This window comes from Lottia gigantea, assembly GCF_000327385.1.
Source record: "Lottia gigantea unplaced genomic scaffold LOTGIsca_36, whole genome shotgun sequence".
In the NCBI taxonomy this organism is placed as follows: Eukaryota; Metazoa; Mollusca; class Gastropoda; family Lottiidae; genus Lottia; species Lottia gigantea.
Genome location: NW_008709220.1, coordinates 2,005,332 through 2,024,148, shown reverse-complemented (window position 1 = coordinate 2,024,148; position 18,817 = coordinate 2,005,332). Strand labels below are relative to the sequence as shown.

Genomic DNA, 18,817 nt, shown 5'->3' with positions numbered 1-18,817 from the left:
CTTTAAGATATTACATATTTCATCCATTTCATCTGTTGTAAATGATTTTCTGTTAGCAAAACTCTCTTTACTGTTAAATCTTTGTTCAAAACACGATTGACACAATTTATGAAGCAATGTTTATTGGTTGGTATGTAGCGATTTTCACCTATATATGCGTTTATTTTTTTAAGTAGACTTGTCCCACTGCCCTTATTATCTCTGATCATTTTATTTTTTGAAATTGTCTCTAAGTAAAATTATTTTTCCCGTGAAATACCAATCAGAAGCTCCAGATTTTTCAGCTACGATTGCTGAATGTATGATAAGCTTCGGCATTCCAGGCCACGTATTTCATTTCGTCATGCTTATATACCTCTCCATCGAACTCTATCCGTCCTCTAAATTTTATAAATATATTAGAGATGGAAAGCATTGGAAAATAGCACATTTGTTATGGATGTCTCGTCTTGTATTATTTCGATTTTATCCATTCTTATCTTATGTTTTAATTTTAACTTTCTATTTTGTCTTTTACAGATGACATCTCTACGTGAAACTTGTCTAAGATTTCATTAAATTCTTGTAATTCCTCAATAGTTATGTTTTTAGATCTTTCACAAAATATAAATAATTTATTTAGGTATCCATTTAAGATTAATGTTTTCTTTTTATTAACGCCTAATGTGATTAATCCACAAGTTGATGTTTGTATTGCCGTGAAGGCTGCTAATACAGTTGGAACAATTACTAGAAGCATTAATCCACCAGTTACAGCTGTTACCACTATTACTCCTACTGTGAGAATGGTGCTTGTTGTTTTAAACACTGAATCTATTCTACTCCCTGTTTTTCTGCATTTGTTGTAGTGTTTGAGTTTTTCTTTTTGTTCATTTTGTTTTTCTATCATGTAGTTTTGTCTGCTTTTGGACCAAAAGAAAGGAGTAGTTTATTCATATTAGTGTTGTTATTTATTTACTATGTTATTTCTTCTTCTAAATGTCATTTAAAGATTATCAAGCGTAGGAATTCATTTGGAATAAACAACCTCCCTTCCAGAAATTGTAGCCTATTTTATTGGATATAATATGAGCTCAAACCATCAGTTCCAATAATGTACGAAATTTTACTTCAGGGAATATAACAGGAAATTCATAATATTTATTTTATATGCACATGTTGAGTAACTTATATTGATAATATTTCTAGTTTTCTATTCACCATAATTTATGTTTGCCAATAAAGTAAAATAACACCAACTTAAAACTAGAAATTTATGTCCTTAAAATGTAAATGTAAACCTGCGCAATGTAATTAAATTGCAGATTTTTGCTTCGAATTTTTTGCTTCTTGATTCTCCACGTAGCAATACCTACACAGTGCGTAGGCGATATGACTATTCATCAAGAGAAAAAAATACGATATGGTAGTTTTTCCTCTACCGGTATACCATTGCAATATTATTCTGATGATATTTTGCATACGTTATACTGATCAGTTTAAAAAACATTTATTAGACTATTTAGTCGGGGACACTTGTCCCACCAGCAACGGAAAGTCAAGGGGCGCCCAATTCTTCAAGGGGGCACCAAAAACCTCTTTTTAACACAGACCCTCTATTATTTTAGATATTCTTTTGGTAAACTCTAGAGTTTGATAAGAGAGTGATATATAATCTGTATTGTAAGAATAACAAAGGGAATTCTATACTAAATACCTTTGATAGATGAAAGTATAACTATGTCTGATTGAGAATAACCTTACCTCATGAACAAATTACTTGGCTTAGACCTAGTTTATATGTCGATCTTCAGATGTACCGATTGTTATATTTGCATTAGGCACATAAAAAGTTCGACATTTGATACCGTACGGCATTGGCAATCTTAGACTGTGACTGGCTGTGACACATCAGATGTCCCCTAAAATAAGGGCAAATGTCCCAAACCTTGGGATATGTCTCTGTGGTTGAAAACCTACGTATTAGACACACAAAAAGTTCGGCATTTAAATCCGTTCACAAATAGCTGCGATTAATAGGCTGTTCACGTTAAAGATCCCTCAACAGCTGGACATCGGAAAGATTAAGCTAATGCCGCTGTCCTGGCAAAATTACCATCAGTGCACAATGCATGGCGTTGTCTATCTTCATTAGACCAATCATTTTTTTTCAAAGCCCTCGTGTTTGTTTCGTTTTTGGTCAATTAAATAAACCCAAAAGTCAAAAGAGCCTTCACCGCTTTAAAAGTGATTTTTAACAAAATGAAATATATACAAGTTCGAAACTTATCCATCCAAATAACATTGCCCAAACACAATATTAACGTTTGTAGGAACAAACTCTGGAATGGTATTGTGGAACCTGTGCTCACAGGGCAAGAACCTTCGGTTGTCCCCCAATAAATCTGGGCTTGTTCATTTCTTTACAACCGATTGAGTCTATCGAATCAAACTTGGCATTTATGGGTCACCATACTTTAAAGAAAATTCGGCGTGGAAAGTTTTCGTATTTTATTGACAAAGTTTTCAACCCAAACACAGGTTCGATTGGTTACATTAAACCAGATCAGTTATAAAAAAACAGATATAAACGGTAGAAACACCGATACAAAAGCAGGTTTGCGAGTATTTTGCTCCGACAAAAAAAAACCCAAAAAACATTCCGTTAAACGACCATGCCGTAGTCTCGATCCCCCAGTTCAACTTAGTGTGTACGCTTATTGTAGACCACAGAAGTCTGGGTGATAGAAACTAGACCGAACGGAGGATAGTCATTCACAACTCAACATCATCATCTAAGATAAGGATGGGACAACTTGATAACCCAGCGTTAAATCGATGACATAAACGTCTGACATTTCTCCAACAAAAGCCACACGGTGGACCATGTATTTGCATGACAACGCAAGACCCTGTACAGAATCATAATCGTGGAGTCAACAATATCAACGCGCCTTGGCAGGTTTCCTCGACATGTCCCCCATAGAACATGTTCAGGTTATCATGGACCGTCGTGTTCGTCAGCGACAACGCCCACAGCATATTGGCCAGGCCCTCTGGGAAGAACGGCGAGCAATCCCCCGTGACTTTATCGGACAATTAACTTTTTGTGTGTAACGGAGAGTATTGAAGCTCTGGGTGGTCACACGCCCTACTAATGTGAATGCTATTGAACTCCCGTTTTCTGTTTGCATTGGTAAGTTTTCCAACCCGGTTTATCTGACGACTTAACCGGAAGTTATACGTTTGCCATTTATTGTTATTGTTTGTTATTGAAATTTTGATACTTCGATTGTAACATCTTTTTGATACTCAAAGCTACAGGAAACTTTCTTTGACACAAATTTTTGTGGTCAGAATTATTTATGTGTTGTCTTCGTCACTCTTTCTATTTTTACCAGAGTCCCTTAAAGTTGTTTCATCATCCCACGCGTTCGTCCGAGAACTTTAATCCTGTATTCAGGTGCCAACAGATTACTCACCCACGAGTCGCCCACGGTGGTTAAAACAGGACAACCCACACGCCATATCCATGTGCTATGCATCTGGTAAACAAAAACATTCTAAAGTGGGTTGGCCAACTCTTGCAATTAACAATTTTACGAGCAAATTATGTTTCACCATTAGCAATATAAACCCTGCGAAAATCGAGACAACATATCAGAAACTAACACAAACTAAACCGTAAGTAGAAAACTTTGTTATGATTTGTTGGTCATTGGGATGGACTTCAGGGGAAAGATGTTCTTGCTGTATATAGACAATGACTATCTCTCCGTGTTTCCCAAAAGGAAGGGAGAAAGAGGATTTTTAAAAATAGCAAGGACAATCATTAGCATAAAATTAATTACTGGAGTGGGTCCATATAGACAATATTTATCTCTCCGATTTGATACTGTAAACCAGTAAAATATTAATCCAGTTCAAGGGATTAGTACATGTCGGTCTGGTTGCCTAAGTATCGACTAGTCATTTGAGACATACATCGGTCCACTATCATTTAGGCAATCGGCTCAACCTTCGCCAATTTTCGTTAGTTTCCGTGAGTTGAACATTGACTCAACCATGAAAGGAAGACAGTAATATTGGTAAGAACAGACAACTCTGTCTGAAGATTGATATTAATTTGGTAGAATAACGTAGAGGTCAATTCGCTGTGAAATTAAAAAATAGTTTCCACTATAAAATAAAATATTCTACTCATAACAATATTTCATGAATAATAATTAGTTGTTTTATTATGATACATGTAAAAAAAAGAATTATGCAGTAGCCACTTACTATAAAATATAGATTCACAAACTGGATGAAATAATTTGTAGCTCTGATACTAAAAATAGACATTGCTTCATTTGAGCGGAAACAACAACTATTTCATATATATAGCGATCCCCGTTCAATATACGAGGGTAACTAGCAGCATTCTAGTCCCGATTCGAATGCGGCATGGACTAACAGGAATAGGCATGCCCCCAAAAGGTCCAAAATGCATGGACTGAACCCTGAACTGTCAAGTTAGCTACCAAGGGTCAAACTCACTGATCCACTGCGGCACCCCAGATAAAATGTGGCGAACTGAGATGTAGAAAAATACATTAATAATAGTTTTTTCTCTTAAAACTCAAGCACAAAGGGGGCGGGCGTGTGCCCCTATTTCAGCTACTGCCTAGGACAAGGCCTGGTCACGCTTCCTCGTCACTCTATGCTATTGTCTTTTATTCGAAATTTCTCCAAAGGTCCACAAACCTAATTTTGATATTGCAATATGGCACGCAGCAGAATTTGATCAAGAAAAATGTTATAGTAAAGCAAATCTAGACCTGTTTGACACAGATCTGTCAGTTTCCGAGCTATTTTACGTTCTCGGCATTTATATTGAGTGAACCATAAATGGGACTAGACTGTCAATGTTTTAAAACTGATGGAACAATATCTTTACTAGGCCATTTTAAACAGCGGAATTTTCACATTATACTCGATATAAAAAGAATTTTATCAATACATACACTTATATACATATACTAATATAATTATGAATTTGTATTTTTTGTCTAATGTTATTATGAGCTTTCAAAATTCCTTTTTTTTTTGTTTTGTTTAGTTATAAATAATAACACTGCAGTAGTTGTAAACTACTACTACTAAAACTTGTGAAATTAACACCTTTTGACTGAATGACCTGTTACATTATCTTCTAAATTCTTTGTAATATTTACATCTTCTCTAATTAGAGTTTTTTTTATAATTTTTTTAAAGCTGTTTCTTTAAGCTGTGGATTTGTACATTAGAATTTATTTTTTTGTTACGTTAATTGGAACTTTAAGGGGCCTTATGAATATTTAAATCACTTATTTTTAAAACTGCATATTTCCGAAAGATTAAGGAGGACAAGTTAAATCTTGGAGTAATGATTGACTGGAGGAACATCGCCTATAGAAAACTATAGCGTGCGTCGACAATCAGTGCCGCTTGACTCTACGTAGCAACCCGCTTGACCCTACGTAGCAACCCACTCGATCCATTCCATGTCAGTAGCGGCCACGATTGTAGCCGAGATGCGCAATCGAACGTACCCTTTATGTTTAAACAACATGCATGCGCAGTTGAAACCATGAAAAACGGTTTTCTTGATTTTTTTTTTTAAAAATCGATTGAAAACTAAGATTTTGACGATGAGTTGTTGGATTTGAACAATTCTATGATATTTTAGGATGTATGTGTACTCAAACATCAATTAATGTTAGTGCCGGAGATCACCTGAATAAATCATAACCATAATTCGAAAGATGAAAGTTCAATGAAAACGACACATTTTCAATGAACCGTGCGGACCAAAGTTATTCGTAGTCAAATGTTAGCTTTTTATGGAGGAGAATTGATTTTTAGGTCTAAGTATCCAGCAAATTAAGAATTTTTATTAACCTAAATAATTTACTTAATTTACCTAACTAATGCATATTAAATGGTAGTGAACAAAGTAGGCTCCTATTTTTCAAACAATCAGAAAATTTACACCTGTTTTTAGGCCTAGTACCTGATTGGGTACTGAATGTATTAATTTCAATTAATTTCAATGATTCACAAATACAAATTTATTATAACATTAAAATTTAAATTGCTAACTAAATAATTTACCTATCTATATTTTAATATTAAATGGCGGAAAAATAGTTTACCACATAGTAGGCCCCTATTTACCTTCATTATTACTAGTCGTACAACTTTCGCAAATCAAAACATCTTCATTAAAAATATTGTCTGCTAATATCCCGACGCAATTCCGATGGAACCAAATTCTACTGCATTTTCCGCAACAAATACTTAGATCTAGATCTTCCAGACAAATAGCTCCGAATATACAGTAAACTTCCTCGATGTCAAAATCATCATCAAAGTTCTCAATATCAACGGGGTCAATCTCGAATTCGCTATCGGTTAGCCCCTGCTGATCTATTTGTTGGGAGGCGATGTTCCTCCAGTCAGTCATTACTCCAAGGTTAAATAAAGTAATAACATCACACCAATGTTGTCAAAGCTTAAGTTCATGTGATATACTCCTATTTTCAAACTTAAAGTGGAAAGAGATTTCAAATCTAGAGGAAATTGGGAGTGGTGCCTTTGGTACAGTGTTCAAGGCATCTCATGATGAGGATGTAGTTGTGGTAAAAAAAAATTCTTGGGGAGTGACCGTCAGAATGTTTCAAAGTTTCCAAGAAGGTCTGCGAATAGTATAGGGGGTCTGCAGAATATAGTAAAGGGGGTTTAAATACACCACTATCATGGCATTTACGGCATGGTCTTGTGATTTACATTTTGCATTGTTAAATTTTACTAGCTATTAGTGACAAGGATGACCGAGCTATTAGAATTCTTATTCCCTTGGCTGTATCAAATTTGAAAAATTAGTGTTATTTATAAAGAGACAAAATATTCTAATTTCAAACTAGTTTTGTATTAAATTTTAAATCATTTATAATTTGATCGAAGAATAAATCTTAGATCGATGCATTAACCCAGATTGTATATGACTAGTGTTTAGATACTATTTGAAGCCAAGTAAATCGTGAATACATTTATAAAAACAGGTCACATTTACTTGGCAAAGGACCAAGAGTCCTTTGTTATCACGTAACAAGATGGTGACCAAACGGTAAGAAATATGCATACAAAATGAAGATATTGATAATAGAAAATTTGTTGCAGTTTAAATTTGCAAGTTCGAAAAAAGATGTTATTTATCAATAAATGCATATTTTCTTAAATCCAACGTATTGTGTCTATATAAGTGATGATTGCCTTTATTTTGAGGTCAGCCTTTTTCCACCTTCTACATCATTTACTTGTAAGCGTAACAAATAATATCTAGGTATACACATTCGTGTGATTATTAAATTGAAACTTTTAATCAAAGTTATGTTATTTGGAACAATTTTGTTAAGAATAAAAAGGTGTCAAAGGATGTCATATTCTTTTGTGTACGTGGCGCATGAATACATGACCTACATCATTTGCATAGTTATTAACCTGTTTATATTGTTTTTATGAACCCGTGTTATGAACCCAGGAACAATACTTAATAAATTTCATATCAGGTTGAGCGTGTACACAAAAAGGAACAGTACTGTTGCGTGATAAAACATCGTAACGTATTTTACATAAGATAACGAAAGCGATTTTCACAACACACCATGCTCTTCAGCCACGGGGGATTCGGCCCCTCGACCGCCATGGAGTTATCAGCCACGGATCCCTCAGTGGCAATAGGTTCGTGGCAATTTCAAAAATGAAAACGCGGCGCTTTCGTGAATTTACATGATGTATGCTATAAATTCTTTTTACAGGAATTTTAGTCACAAATAAACATGCGTTTACATTGTCTTGTTGCTGTGTTGGTTGTACTTGTTTTGATTGATGTTGGAGAGGGATTCTATCGTAGATACTATCGATATCAAGGGGGTCGTAGATACTATCGATATCAAGCTGGAGGTAGATACTATCGATATCAAGCTGGAGGTAGATACTATCGATATCAAGCTGGAAGTAGATACAATCTTCCCGAGATAACTAATGGTTCATGTATGAAATGGTCCATAGTGAAATATATCGTTACACACTTCACCTGCCCAAACCGTAAGTCTTATACTTGTAAATATGAGTCAAGGGAGGTATTCATAAAGATAAAGCTAGCAGTTAGTTCAGTCTTGCTTTTGTACTCTTTACCAAGCCCACTTCCTGCCATATAGCAGTAGGAGCAGGTAAATTTGTCCAACTTTATGGGAAGTAACTCTTGTTAAGGAGAGACTAGTCAAGACCACAATATTACACTTCTTACTGACATCATCTGACAGCAATTGGATTTGCGGCGACTTTCAATCTCTGGATTTACTCAGGAGTTGTCTACAGTTGTTAATATTTGTTTTCTTGGTAGCGAAAATGAGATTTTCTGATTGGTGGTCGGAAAAAAACACCATCTAGTTGATAATAAGCCATATGCCTAATCATTTCCACACACAATAATGATGCTTTGTAGTGAAAATGAGATGTCAGATTGTCGTTTTGCAGTCGCAGTCAAATCCGCCGCTATGTTTTGTCGCCTCCTCCTTCTAGAAATCCAGAGATTTAATGGACTTTGAGCTCAATTAATGTAGTTACTGTCGTGGGTTGATGATAATTGTTCTTTAAATAAGCCAGACCTGTAACCCTTTACAGATACACCCATGATACTTTGTCAATTTCAGCTGATCCCTGTGTCATGATAGACTGTAATTGTAACGGGAAATGTGTTGATGGAATATGTCAATGTTATACTGGGTTTCATGGACATTTCTGTTCAGGTATGGATCTTTATAGTCTCGGAATTTTCTATTCCGGAAAATTAATGGGTCAACAAATCTCAGTAGGCTTATAGAAGAGTATACAGGGAACGCTTTAAACAGTTAAATAAGATTCGATAGATAGTTTAGTAAGACGCCATAGACAGTTTAGTAAGACATCATATACATTTTAGTAAGACACCATAGACAGTTTAGTAAGACACCATATACATTTTAGTAAGACACCATAGACAGTTTAGTAAGACACCATAGACAGTTAAGTAAGATCCCATAGACAGTTTAGTAAGATCCCATAGACAGTTTAATAAGACACCATAGACAGTTTAGTAAGATCCCATAGACAGTTTAGTAATATCCCATAGACAGTTAAGTAAGATCCCATAGACAGTTTAGTAATATCCCATAGACAGTTTAGTAAGATACCATAGACAGTTTAGTAAGATACCATAGACAGTTTAGTAGGATCCAATAGACAGTTGAGTAAGACACCATCGTTTAGTAAGACACCATAGACAGTTTAGTAAAAACCAGAGACAATTTAGTAGGACACCATAGACAGTTTAGTAAGACATCATATACAATTTAGTAAGACACCATAGACAGTTTAGTAAGACACCATAGACAGTTTAATAAGACACCATAGACAGTTTAGTAAGATGATATAGACAGTTTAGTAAGATCCCATGGACAGTCTAGTAAGAGACCATAGAAAGTTTAGTAAGAACCAGATAGACATCATAGATAATTTTGTAAGACAGCACAAAAAATTACGGTCCCCGTGTATTTTGTTTACCATTACCATTAAAAATGTTTTTGAGTAAATCTTTATTTGTATCATTATTAGAGCCAATTCCGGAATGTCAAAATGGTGGAAACTTAGTGGCAGAAGATGGTAAATTGAAATGTAACTGTCTACCAGGAACATCCGGTGAAGATTGCAGTAAGTTCGATCTAAAATAAATCTTAAAACTTCTACCTCAACAAACAACCCCCACCCCAAAAGAAAAAGAACTGATACTAATACGGCTTCATGTTACTTCCAGATTCGATCTTGGTCATCGTTTTACTTTGTAGGTCATGTTCATTCATATATAAAAAATAATTTGTAGACTATCTTACAAATTCCGTATTTCGGGTTAAACAACGTGCAATTACTATAGATATGGAAGTCCGCTGCTTCCATATTACCCCCGACTTCTTGCCTACGAGAAGTCGAGAGACGACAAAGCGAGGAAAAGGCGAGAAAGGGAGGGTAAAAAAAGCGAGGAAAAAGGCGAGAAAGGGAGGGTAAAAAAAGCGAGGAAAAAGGCGAGAAAGGGAGGGTAAAAAAAGCGAGGAAAAAGGCGAGAAAGCGAGGGTAAAAAAAGCGAGGAAAAAGGCGAGAAAGCGAGGGTAAAAAGAGCGAGGAAAAAGGCGAGAAAGCGAGGGTAAAAAAAGCGAGGAAAAAGGCGAGAAAGGGAGGGAAATTGTTCATTTTAATTAAATTATTTAAAAATTCAAAAAACCAAATTGATTTCGAAAGAATGTAATTCCTTCAAAATAATGAGTTTTGCTTTTGTTCCTTGCATATGATATTTTGTTCATGTATAAATGTCGGTCCTTTCGTCCATGAACCTTGAGAGCTAATGAAGACGGACTATGTCATACTGCATGACATAGTCCGTCTTCATTAGTTCTCTAGGTGCAGAAAAGTAGGATGGGTGATAATAAACAATTTCACTAAGTTTCGTCACAATCAGTCGAGAATTTGGAAATATACTTTCAATTTTGACAATCAGGAACAAACGTCACAATACAAGGTGCAAGGTTAAAAACTGTCATTGTCTAGACAATATATCAAGAAAGGCCCATCAAAATCGGTGGATAAATGATAGATAGATAATGTCTTTCCGAATGGGCGAAATTTTACATTTAAACACTAACGAACGACAAGATATTACAGATAATCAAGTCAGAACATACCTGGCATTGTAGTTTTTACTGGACATTGCGACTATAAGTAGAAAAAGAAATTAGTACAAAAAAATGCAAGACAAATAGATTGCAATTTGCCACAAAACATTGCGTTGCAAATTTCAATACTCCTTGGTTTTAAAAACCCACACATACTTTACAGGGAGAAATGAACGTGAGCTCCATTCTTAGTTAGATTGAAAATATTATTTCAATGGCATTCTGTGTTTTGACAGGTCTAGGGGTCTGTGATATTGAAGGTGAATCCCCATGTTTAAATGGAGGCACGTGTGTTCCGGCCATAAATATCGCCGATACTCCCAGCTGTACTCTATACTTTTATAGATAGAAAAAAGCTCTATTATAGCTATTTATATTGGTATCAACTTTTTACCGATAGAGTTCAATTAAAACTATTTGTAAAGTCATCTAAATATTTACTTTACCAGTTAATAGAGCCCAATATCAGCTATTTGTATAGTCATCTCAATATTTACTTTACCAGTTGATAGAGCCCAATATCAGCTATATGTATAGTCATCTCAATATTGCCTCGCCTTGATAGCAATTTCCATCGATACTCTTGCTCGATTTTATATATTGTTCGTTCTTCTCAATTAATCTTCAGGTATAAAAAAAGTCCAGGCTTATTATTATATTCTACTTCTATTTCAGCGATAGATTGTGGAGCTGTTCCACCGGGTAATTTTTCTACAGGAACTGCAGCAAGTGGTACGACATTCCCAAACGAAGCAGACTACACTTGTAATGAAGGATATGAAGTAGCAAGTGGTGATTTCAGTATTAAATGTCTAGCATCAGGCCAGTGGGATGTTGCTAATATTCTAGTTTGTCAAGGTAAGTATCTAGTCACTTATTGCATTACGACAGAAGAACAAAGAATCTCATTCTTGCTAATGGGTCACAATCTACAAACATAATTCTAACGTATACTTAACTGACGGAATATTAGAAAAATGGTTTGTATCCCCCAATTGAATTTTAAAAAAATTAGAAGAATGATTTTTGTACGTTTTGACACAAAATATGTGTCAGAAGGCACCAAATCAGTTCTTTCTTTGTCTTGTGGAGAAATTTTTCATATAATCAGTCGGACTCTTTTGTCTTCGCGCTTCAACATCGCCAGCTGTTGTCCCTCCTCTAAGTCAGTCTGTCCCCTATTTGTAGCCCAGTCTCATTGAGTAGACACCGCCACTGGAGCAAGGTAAGTGACACCATATACCCAAAATAAGATTAGGCAAGTTTAACAAGGCTATATACATTCTTCTTGTATCACGAATTGTTTTTCTGATGTCTAAATATCTCAGCTAAAGATTGTGGAGACCCTCCGCAAGGTATTTTATCACAGGGAACTGTTAATGGTGGTAGCACATTTCCCAACACTGCCACCTACACTTGTGATGAGGGACATGAACGTGTAAGTGATAAAACTGAGATCTCGTGTCTGGCATCAGGACAATGGGAAACTGATGTACTAATCTGTCAACTTAAGTAAGCCAGTGGTGTAATATTGCTAATCGTTGTAAGAGATCTACATTAGTCCAGAAGAAACTATAAGGGTAATCACGGGGGTAGCCTTCAACATGTAATAGTCAAATAGGAGTAATCACGGGGGGTAGCCTTCAACATGTAATAATCAAATAGGGGTAATCTGTAATCTTCAACACTTTGCAATTAATATCGGCGTGGTGGTTATGTAAGTAATTAGAAACAGAAACAGAACGTACGTATACAAAGGAGACCTATCCCATTTTGGCAGGGAAGGAGACACTGAGAGATTAAGAAATTATAGGGGAAAAGAAAATGAATCGTTTATGCTCGGTTAGGCATGGCTATTAGAGTTCAGGAACAGCAAGGGATTTTTTTTACAAAACAAATATTTCATATGTTAGCCATCTAGTGGGAGAGATAAATAGGAGGGTAGTTAGGGTTTGGATCATTCATTCTTTAGCTGGGGAGAGGATCGGATCGTTCTAAGAGTCTTGGGTATACTTCTTGGATTAGTGTAGATCTCCAGTTATTGAATGTAAATAAATTATAGTTGTTAATAGACGAGTATTTCTTATCCTGCATCCTGCAAGTAGATCTCAACAACAACAAGAACCAGTTTAAAGAAGACTTGTTTACAGCGTTAAAGTAAACTCGTCTACAGTGACTGTAAAGGCATTAAGCATGTATAATTATCCTTGATTTAAAATGCTACAAGTACCAAAAGATTCCGATGCCATAGGGTAAGGTCATGTATCACGCTCAGAGCTGTCCACAGTTCTAGAAGCGAACTGGGCTATAGTCGCTCAGAATATAGGGGGTTACCAGGCTATGACTTTACAGCTATTGCTTACTTCAACTGTCTTTTTTCAGCTAAAGATTGTGGACCTCCTCCAGAAGGTACTTTATCAACGGGAACTGTTAATGGTGATAGCACATTTCCCAACAATGCCACCTACACTTGTGATGAGGGAAATGAACGTCTAAGTGGTAAAACTGTGATCTCGTGTCTGGCATCAGGACGATGGGAAACCGATATCCTAGTTTGTCAACGTAAGTAAGCCAACTGCGTTGTCATTAAACGAATTACCTCTGCACTACGTGTTTCTGATCGCAATTACCTTCGGAATATACGTTAATCATTATCATACATGTAATCATATTTACCATTTAATTATTATCTCTTCTTGATAGCAATTACCATCGATACTCTTGCTGAACTTTGTTACATATTCACTATAGACATATATTGTTCAGTTTTCTCATTTACACGGGTTTAATAAAGCCAGATTTATCATTATATTCTACTTCTATTTCAGCGTCAAAAAAATGTGAATCTTTACCAATAGATGTAGTTTTTGTTGTGGATGGATCATCATCGGTTACTTCTGATAATTTCACCACGATGATAAACGCGATAGCAGATTCAGGTTTTGTTGTTTTCCCGAGGACAGCATATGTTGGTCTTGTAGTTTTTAGTGGTAATTTTCAACCTGATGAAGATATAATTCCTCTGTCCCCAAGTGACCCCAATACATTGGCAACAAAAATCCGCGCACTAGTAAATCGAGGTGGCCTTGGTGATGCCTCGTTTGGTGTAAGTACAGCCCAGGACACTGCTTTTAACAATAGACGGCCTGATACCATGGACCTAATAATACTACTAACTACCGGAAACTCGACTAATCCTCAATCTGATGCAAATATGATCTTCAACATCGATATCAGTGCCTACGGAATTGGCCCGGATGTCGGTCTGGCTGACCTGGAAAAGTTTGTTAACTCTGATATTGCTGCTGTATTTCTTGACACGTTTGATGAAATTCAAGGAGTTTTTGATCCCATAGCTGCGTCGCTTTGTTAATGTCGTATATTCAGTACGTGTATTTCTATTATTTTGATGACAATAAATTATAATGCAGTTTTGTCGTGTTATTAATGACCTGTTGGTCAGGGTAGATGTAGATTTAGAAAGTAAAGATTCCTGATTAAAGCTGGTTGCATCGAGAGATGGAGTAGAAAGGGATGGTTTAACTCCTCTAACATCTGGGCGCCAGGGGGTTGTATACCTTCAATTAAAACCACAATGTGTTAAATATAGTCTTAGGTAATGAGCAAGTTACCGGCTGAAAAGTAATTTTATTCGTGCCAGGAGCCTCCAACATCAGCAACAAGTATCCTAAGATGCGAAGTAACTTACCATCCATGTAACAATAACAGGTTTATTTACATTGACCAAACCAACCAACAATACAATATTGATAGTACGATACTATGCCGAATTACAGGGATGTAAAGAGGTTTTATAATTTATTGTATGTGTATCAGGGAGACTGATAGCAACATTTTGCACCATTCCAATTTTGAGTCAGATGTCTATGGTTCCTGCAATTCCACTAAGTGTTCATGCTTATTTCACATGAGGCCCTTTACGATTAGTGACGTCTAATTGAAAATTGAAATGGTGCTAATTGATGGTATAAGATTCCCCGATATACATAAAACACATTTCTTCATTGAGACGAAACAAGATGCCATGTTTTTAGCACAACTCAGCCTTTTCTTGAATATAATTTCCATGTACCAGGACTGAGGATGTCGCAATGTTACCACGTGTGCTTAGTAAGACGGTCATGTAGACTGATTCCTTCGTTTGGACTGACCAGTAATAGACAGAACTGTTTCGAGCGCGCTTGACGGTCATGAAGACTGATACCAAAAGAATAGTCGGACAGAAGACTGATTGAATTCTTCTTAATTGTAGTTATCTCCCTTGATAGAACTTGGAAGTGCCGTAACATAAAGATCGACTGTAAGTCCCAGACTATACCTGGATAAGTGTGGGTGTCCGAGGCCTATGTTTTTGGGACATTCAAAAATTTCTCAAATTCTAAAATTCTAAAAAAGAAGTGAAAGTCAAACGGTTTTCATCAAACTTGTTTTATTGAGATTAGATTAACACCAGATATTGTCATTTCAAATTCAACTAGATTAGAAGTGCCAAAGAAATGAAAAAATATTTTCAAATTCACTATTCACAAGGACTTTGAAATTGAGCATAATAATTATTTCTAAGAAATTTGAACCGTTACAATTTATTTAGAGCTTTTTTTCTAATTTAGAAAAGTAAAGCAGTAAAATAGCAGTCAAATGGCCAAACTGGCTGACAGGTTTCGATTGATTTTTAGACTGTTTCCTTTTGAAAAACATTGAATTCGGTTAAAAAAAAAACCACTTAATTTGCAAATTTTAGTTCAGTGTTCAAAATCCCTTATCTAGGAGATGGATGAGAAGTTATTTTATTGATTTCATTTGGGTTAGACAGGGACGGTCAGTTGCATTAAGAGTCTTCTTTGAGGTATAACGGGGCGAAAGCCGACAATGGATTGATTCTCAGAAGAACTGCATTAGGACTATCGCTAGATTCAGGATAGCAAACAGATTGGTAGCATAAAAAAAACGTCCCGGATGCCGCATACGGAACCGTATATAAGGAAACACCCTTACTTATTTCAATGAAAGTGATTTTTGCCGTATCCGCATCCGGACCGGATCCGTACTAAAGGAAACGCAGAGGTACCAGTAGATAGACCTTTTTCACGCCTCGTTTTTGTGACACTGAAAGCGAGGTTCATAACGCAAATTACGTCATCCATTGAAAAGATGGCGACGTCAAATGAAGGAATAGGCTTTTGCGTCATCCGACATTCAACAGACTATTCGCGTAAAATCAATTATGTATGCGAAACTTTAACAAAAGGAACAAGAAATATGATAAATAAATAGCTAATAACTACGTAGTTGTCGTTTTTAATATTCCCGCGAGAAATTCCACGATCAATAGTTGAGAGAAAGTGGAGAAGGCGGATGTGACGTCACTGTGGTAACGCCACCTTGCTTTCTTACGCTTGTGAACGCAGAAAGTATATTTAAAAATTTAGTAAAAATGCCTAGGAGGTGTGTTGTAGGTGGTTGTTCCAATGAAAAGGATGAGGATTTGAACATCAGCATTCACCTGTTCCCTACTGAACCAAAATTAAGAAGAATTTGGGAGAAAAATGTTCAGAATACACGTGTTGACTGGTCTGCTACGAAATGGAGCAACATTTGCAGCGTCCATTTTAACGAAGATCACCAGATGCCGTCCCAACCATATTCCGAAATCCCAGAGATAGTCAGGACGATGTTCCAGTGCCAAAAAAGCGTATTCGTGGAGCTTTTGAAAAGAGGGAAAAAGCCAGAGTAAGAATTATTAGGCCTATTCGTTTTTTTTTTCACGTAAGACCAATATAAACAATTTCATAGCTTTTCAAACTCGGCATAGATCTTAATCGGCATTGTACATGTTAATTTAGCCACCACAAGACGATAAGTAATGGTCCTTTGTTTACTTTTGGTCCTATTTGGGTCTGTTGGCACTATTTCCCCTATTTTTATTACTATTAGTATGTAACTAAAGTAAAAGTAAGCATGGATGTGTGAGTGGAGTAGGAAAATAAAGCCTTGTTTATTGAGATTTTAGGTGTTGGAAAAGATCTTAATGCCTGTACCTACAGAGCCACATTCAAATGAAGCCCCAGTGAGTCCTGATACTACTGTTTCCTTGATGCCATGTAATGGACACTCTACTCAGACTACTGGATGTCAGACAGAGAAGATGAGACGCAACAACTACAGAAGTATCCGTGTCCAGACACGATGATGATTGATCCCATTTCACTTTGAAATAATAGACCTAATTTTGACCCATGTGAAATAAAGAGATTATTGCTTTTATTACTTTTTATTAAGAAGCAGACTCCACATCCAGGAAACCTGTAAATTCTGGTGAAGGATATCTCTGTCTTACTTGTGTGACAACACATGCAGGAAGCGGTTCTCTGATGTTTTTACCAAGGAAGTCCCATATCCAGCGCACAAACTGACGATAGGCTGTATATCTGCGGCGTCTGAAATATAATCATAATAAAAATGCATCAAAATGTTATACTTAAATGATGCATTTTGTTGATGCATAATTTGTATAAAAACATGTGATTATGTATTAGGCAATGAAATACCAGGTCATAAAACAAGCAACTGTCACATTTGACATTTTTATTATAAAACTGTTATTTGTTGAAAAGGACAGAGGGTAAATACTAATATGTTCACTGACTCATTTTGGGATTTGTCCATCGGCCCATAATGCTGCTTGTAGTGGCTGTAGGCTACATCAAGTACAACTGGGTCCAGACAGACTGTTTGGAAAGCTGGGTGCTGTGTTATACAATCCCCAGCTTGACCCTCATTCTTCTCTCTCACCCTCTCAAGCTCAATGCAGCAAACACATCTTCCGGTTTTTCCATATTGATATAAGAGCATGTGCCACGTTGACACCTGAAATTAGAAGAAGGTATTTTAAATATATTATAATAATTATATATATGATGGGTGTGCTTACTCTTGTAGACACCTGATACCACTTTTCATTATGAAATACTTGCTTACATTGATATACTTCTTCATATGAAAGTTCACTACCTGCCAAAATGATGTATTGGATTTCGAGTTTCGTTTTGCAGTTCGGATGGTTAGCACTTGATTTTTTTATTGCAAATGATATGGGGTTGTAAATGGGCTAAACTAACTTTAAATGATAAAGAACAACATTCCAGTTAACTGTCTTTTGTTTTGTTTCTTTTTTTGTTACAATTGCCTAGGCCTATGTCAAACTCGAATGAATGTCAAAAACCACTAACTTAGCAACTCAGTAATGACTGGAATTAACTGATGTTTTCTGGATTTCTACACCCAGAAATGACGCATTATTTTACATAAGAGAAAATAAACATACTGAACCAGGGTAGGAAGCCACAGGGAATCCCTTTTCTATAAGACAAATGGCGTCACGCATCTAGCCTATTTATAGTAACGCTTGATGTGACTTTCAATTTCCGTCAAGCATATTAAAATCAAGGAAAATCTGACTTTAAACGACTTTCTATAAAACAATGTGTTCAACTTGCCATTCAATATTGTTCAGCCTACTAAAATCGGCAGGAATGCCCCCTGTAGCAGCTGGTTCACCATCTTCACTCCCGCTACCCTCATCGTCACCATCGGCGTCGGAGGCATAGGGTTCGTACCTATACGGCAAATTGTCGTGACCTTCTGCAAAATTATATGGAGATCTCCCTCTTTCACTATCAGATTCCTCAAGATCATAGGAGCTCTCAGAACACGATAAAATTACATTTCTTTCGAAATCAGTCGAGTTGCTGCTATCACTTTCACGGTGCGCCATGTTTGCTCTTTACCTCTGTGACGTCACACAAAAATGGCGACTATTAACGACTGTCTGATTAACGACCGGTGCAGGGGTGGCATAAAAAGAGTTTTTCTGAGGCATTGAGCTGTATTATTGCTGTATAACTTTGGAAATTGTATTAAATAGTTATAGATATTTAAAAAAAATGTCTTATAAGCGATATTGAGATCCATGTCAGCTTCTCTTTAATTATTCGTTCAACAGCGAGAAAAGGGCTTAAAACTACACTTTA

The 18,817-nt window shown here is 36.2% G+C and overlaps 2 protein-coding genes across 2 annotated transcripts; one reads left to right on the top strand and one right to left on the bottom strand.

Annotated features, from left to right (window-relative positions):
- Positions 1-7,820: 7,820 nt before the first annotated feature.
- On the top strand, positions 7,821-14,201 carry LOTGIDRAFT_233236 (hypothetical protein). The gene is made up of 6 exons (XM_009058908.1): positions 7,821-8,109; positions 8,718-8,813; positions 9,658-9,753; positions 11,442-11,624; positions 13,149-13,328; positions 13,595-14,201. The coding sequence occupies exons 1-6, from the start codon at positions 7,842-7,844 to the stop codon at positions 14,137-14,139; spliced, it is 1,368 nt and encodes a 455-aa protein (XP_009057156.1). The 5' UTR covers positions 7,821-7,841; the 3' UTR covers positions 14,140-14,201.
- A 2,860-nt stretch (positions 14,202-17,061) lies between these two features.
- LOTGIDRAFT_162889 (hypothetical protein) lies at positions 17,062-18,561 on the bottom strand (the record flags this gene model as incomplete). Its single annotated transcript, XM_009058907.1, has 3 exons — positions 17,062-17,224; positions 17,580-17,654; positions 18,404-18,561. 3 exons carry the CDS (start codon positions 18,559-18,561, stop codon positions 17,062-17,064), a joined length of 396 nt encoding a protein of 131 aa, XP_009057155.1.
- Between the last annotated feature and the right edge of the window lie 256 nt (positions 18,562-18,817).

Bases quoted from the DNA above. Each gene is read 5' to 3' on its own strand.
- LOTGIDRAFT_233236 (XM_009058908.1), top strand. From the start codon at position 7,842: ATGCGTTTACATTGTCTTGTTGCTGTGTTGGTTGTACTTGTTTTGATT. The intron at 8,110-8,717 runs GTAAGTCTTATA...TGTCAATTTCAG, and splicing joins ACACTTCACCTGCCCAAACC to CTGATCCCTGTGTCATGATA. The intron at 8,814-9,657 runs GTATGGATCTTT...TATCATTATTAG, and splicing joins TCATGGACATTTCTGTTCAG to AGCCAATTCCGGAATGTCAA.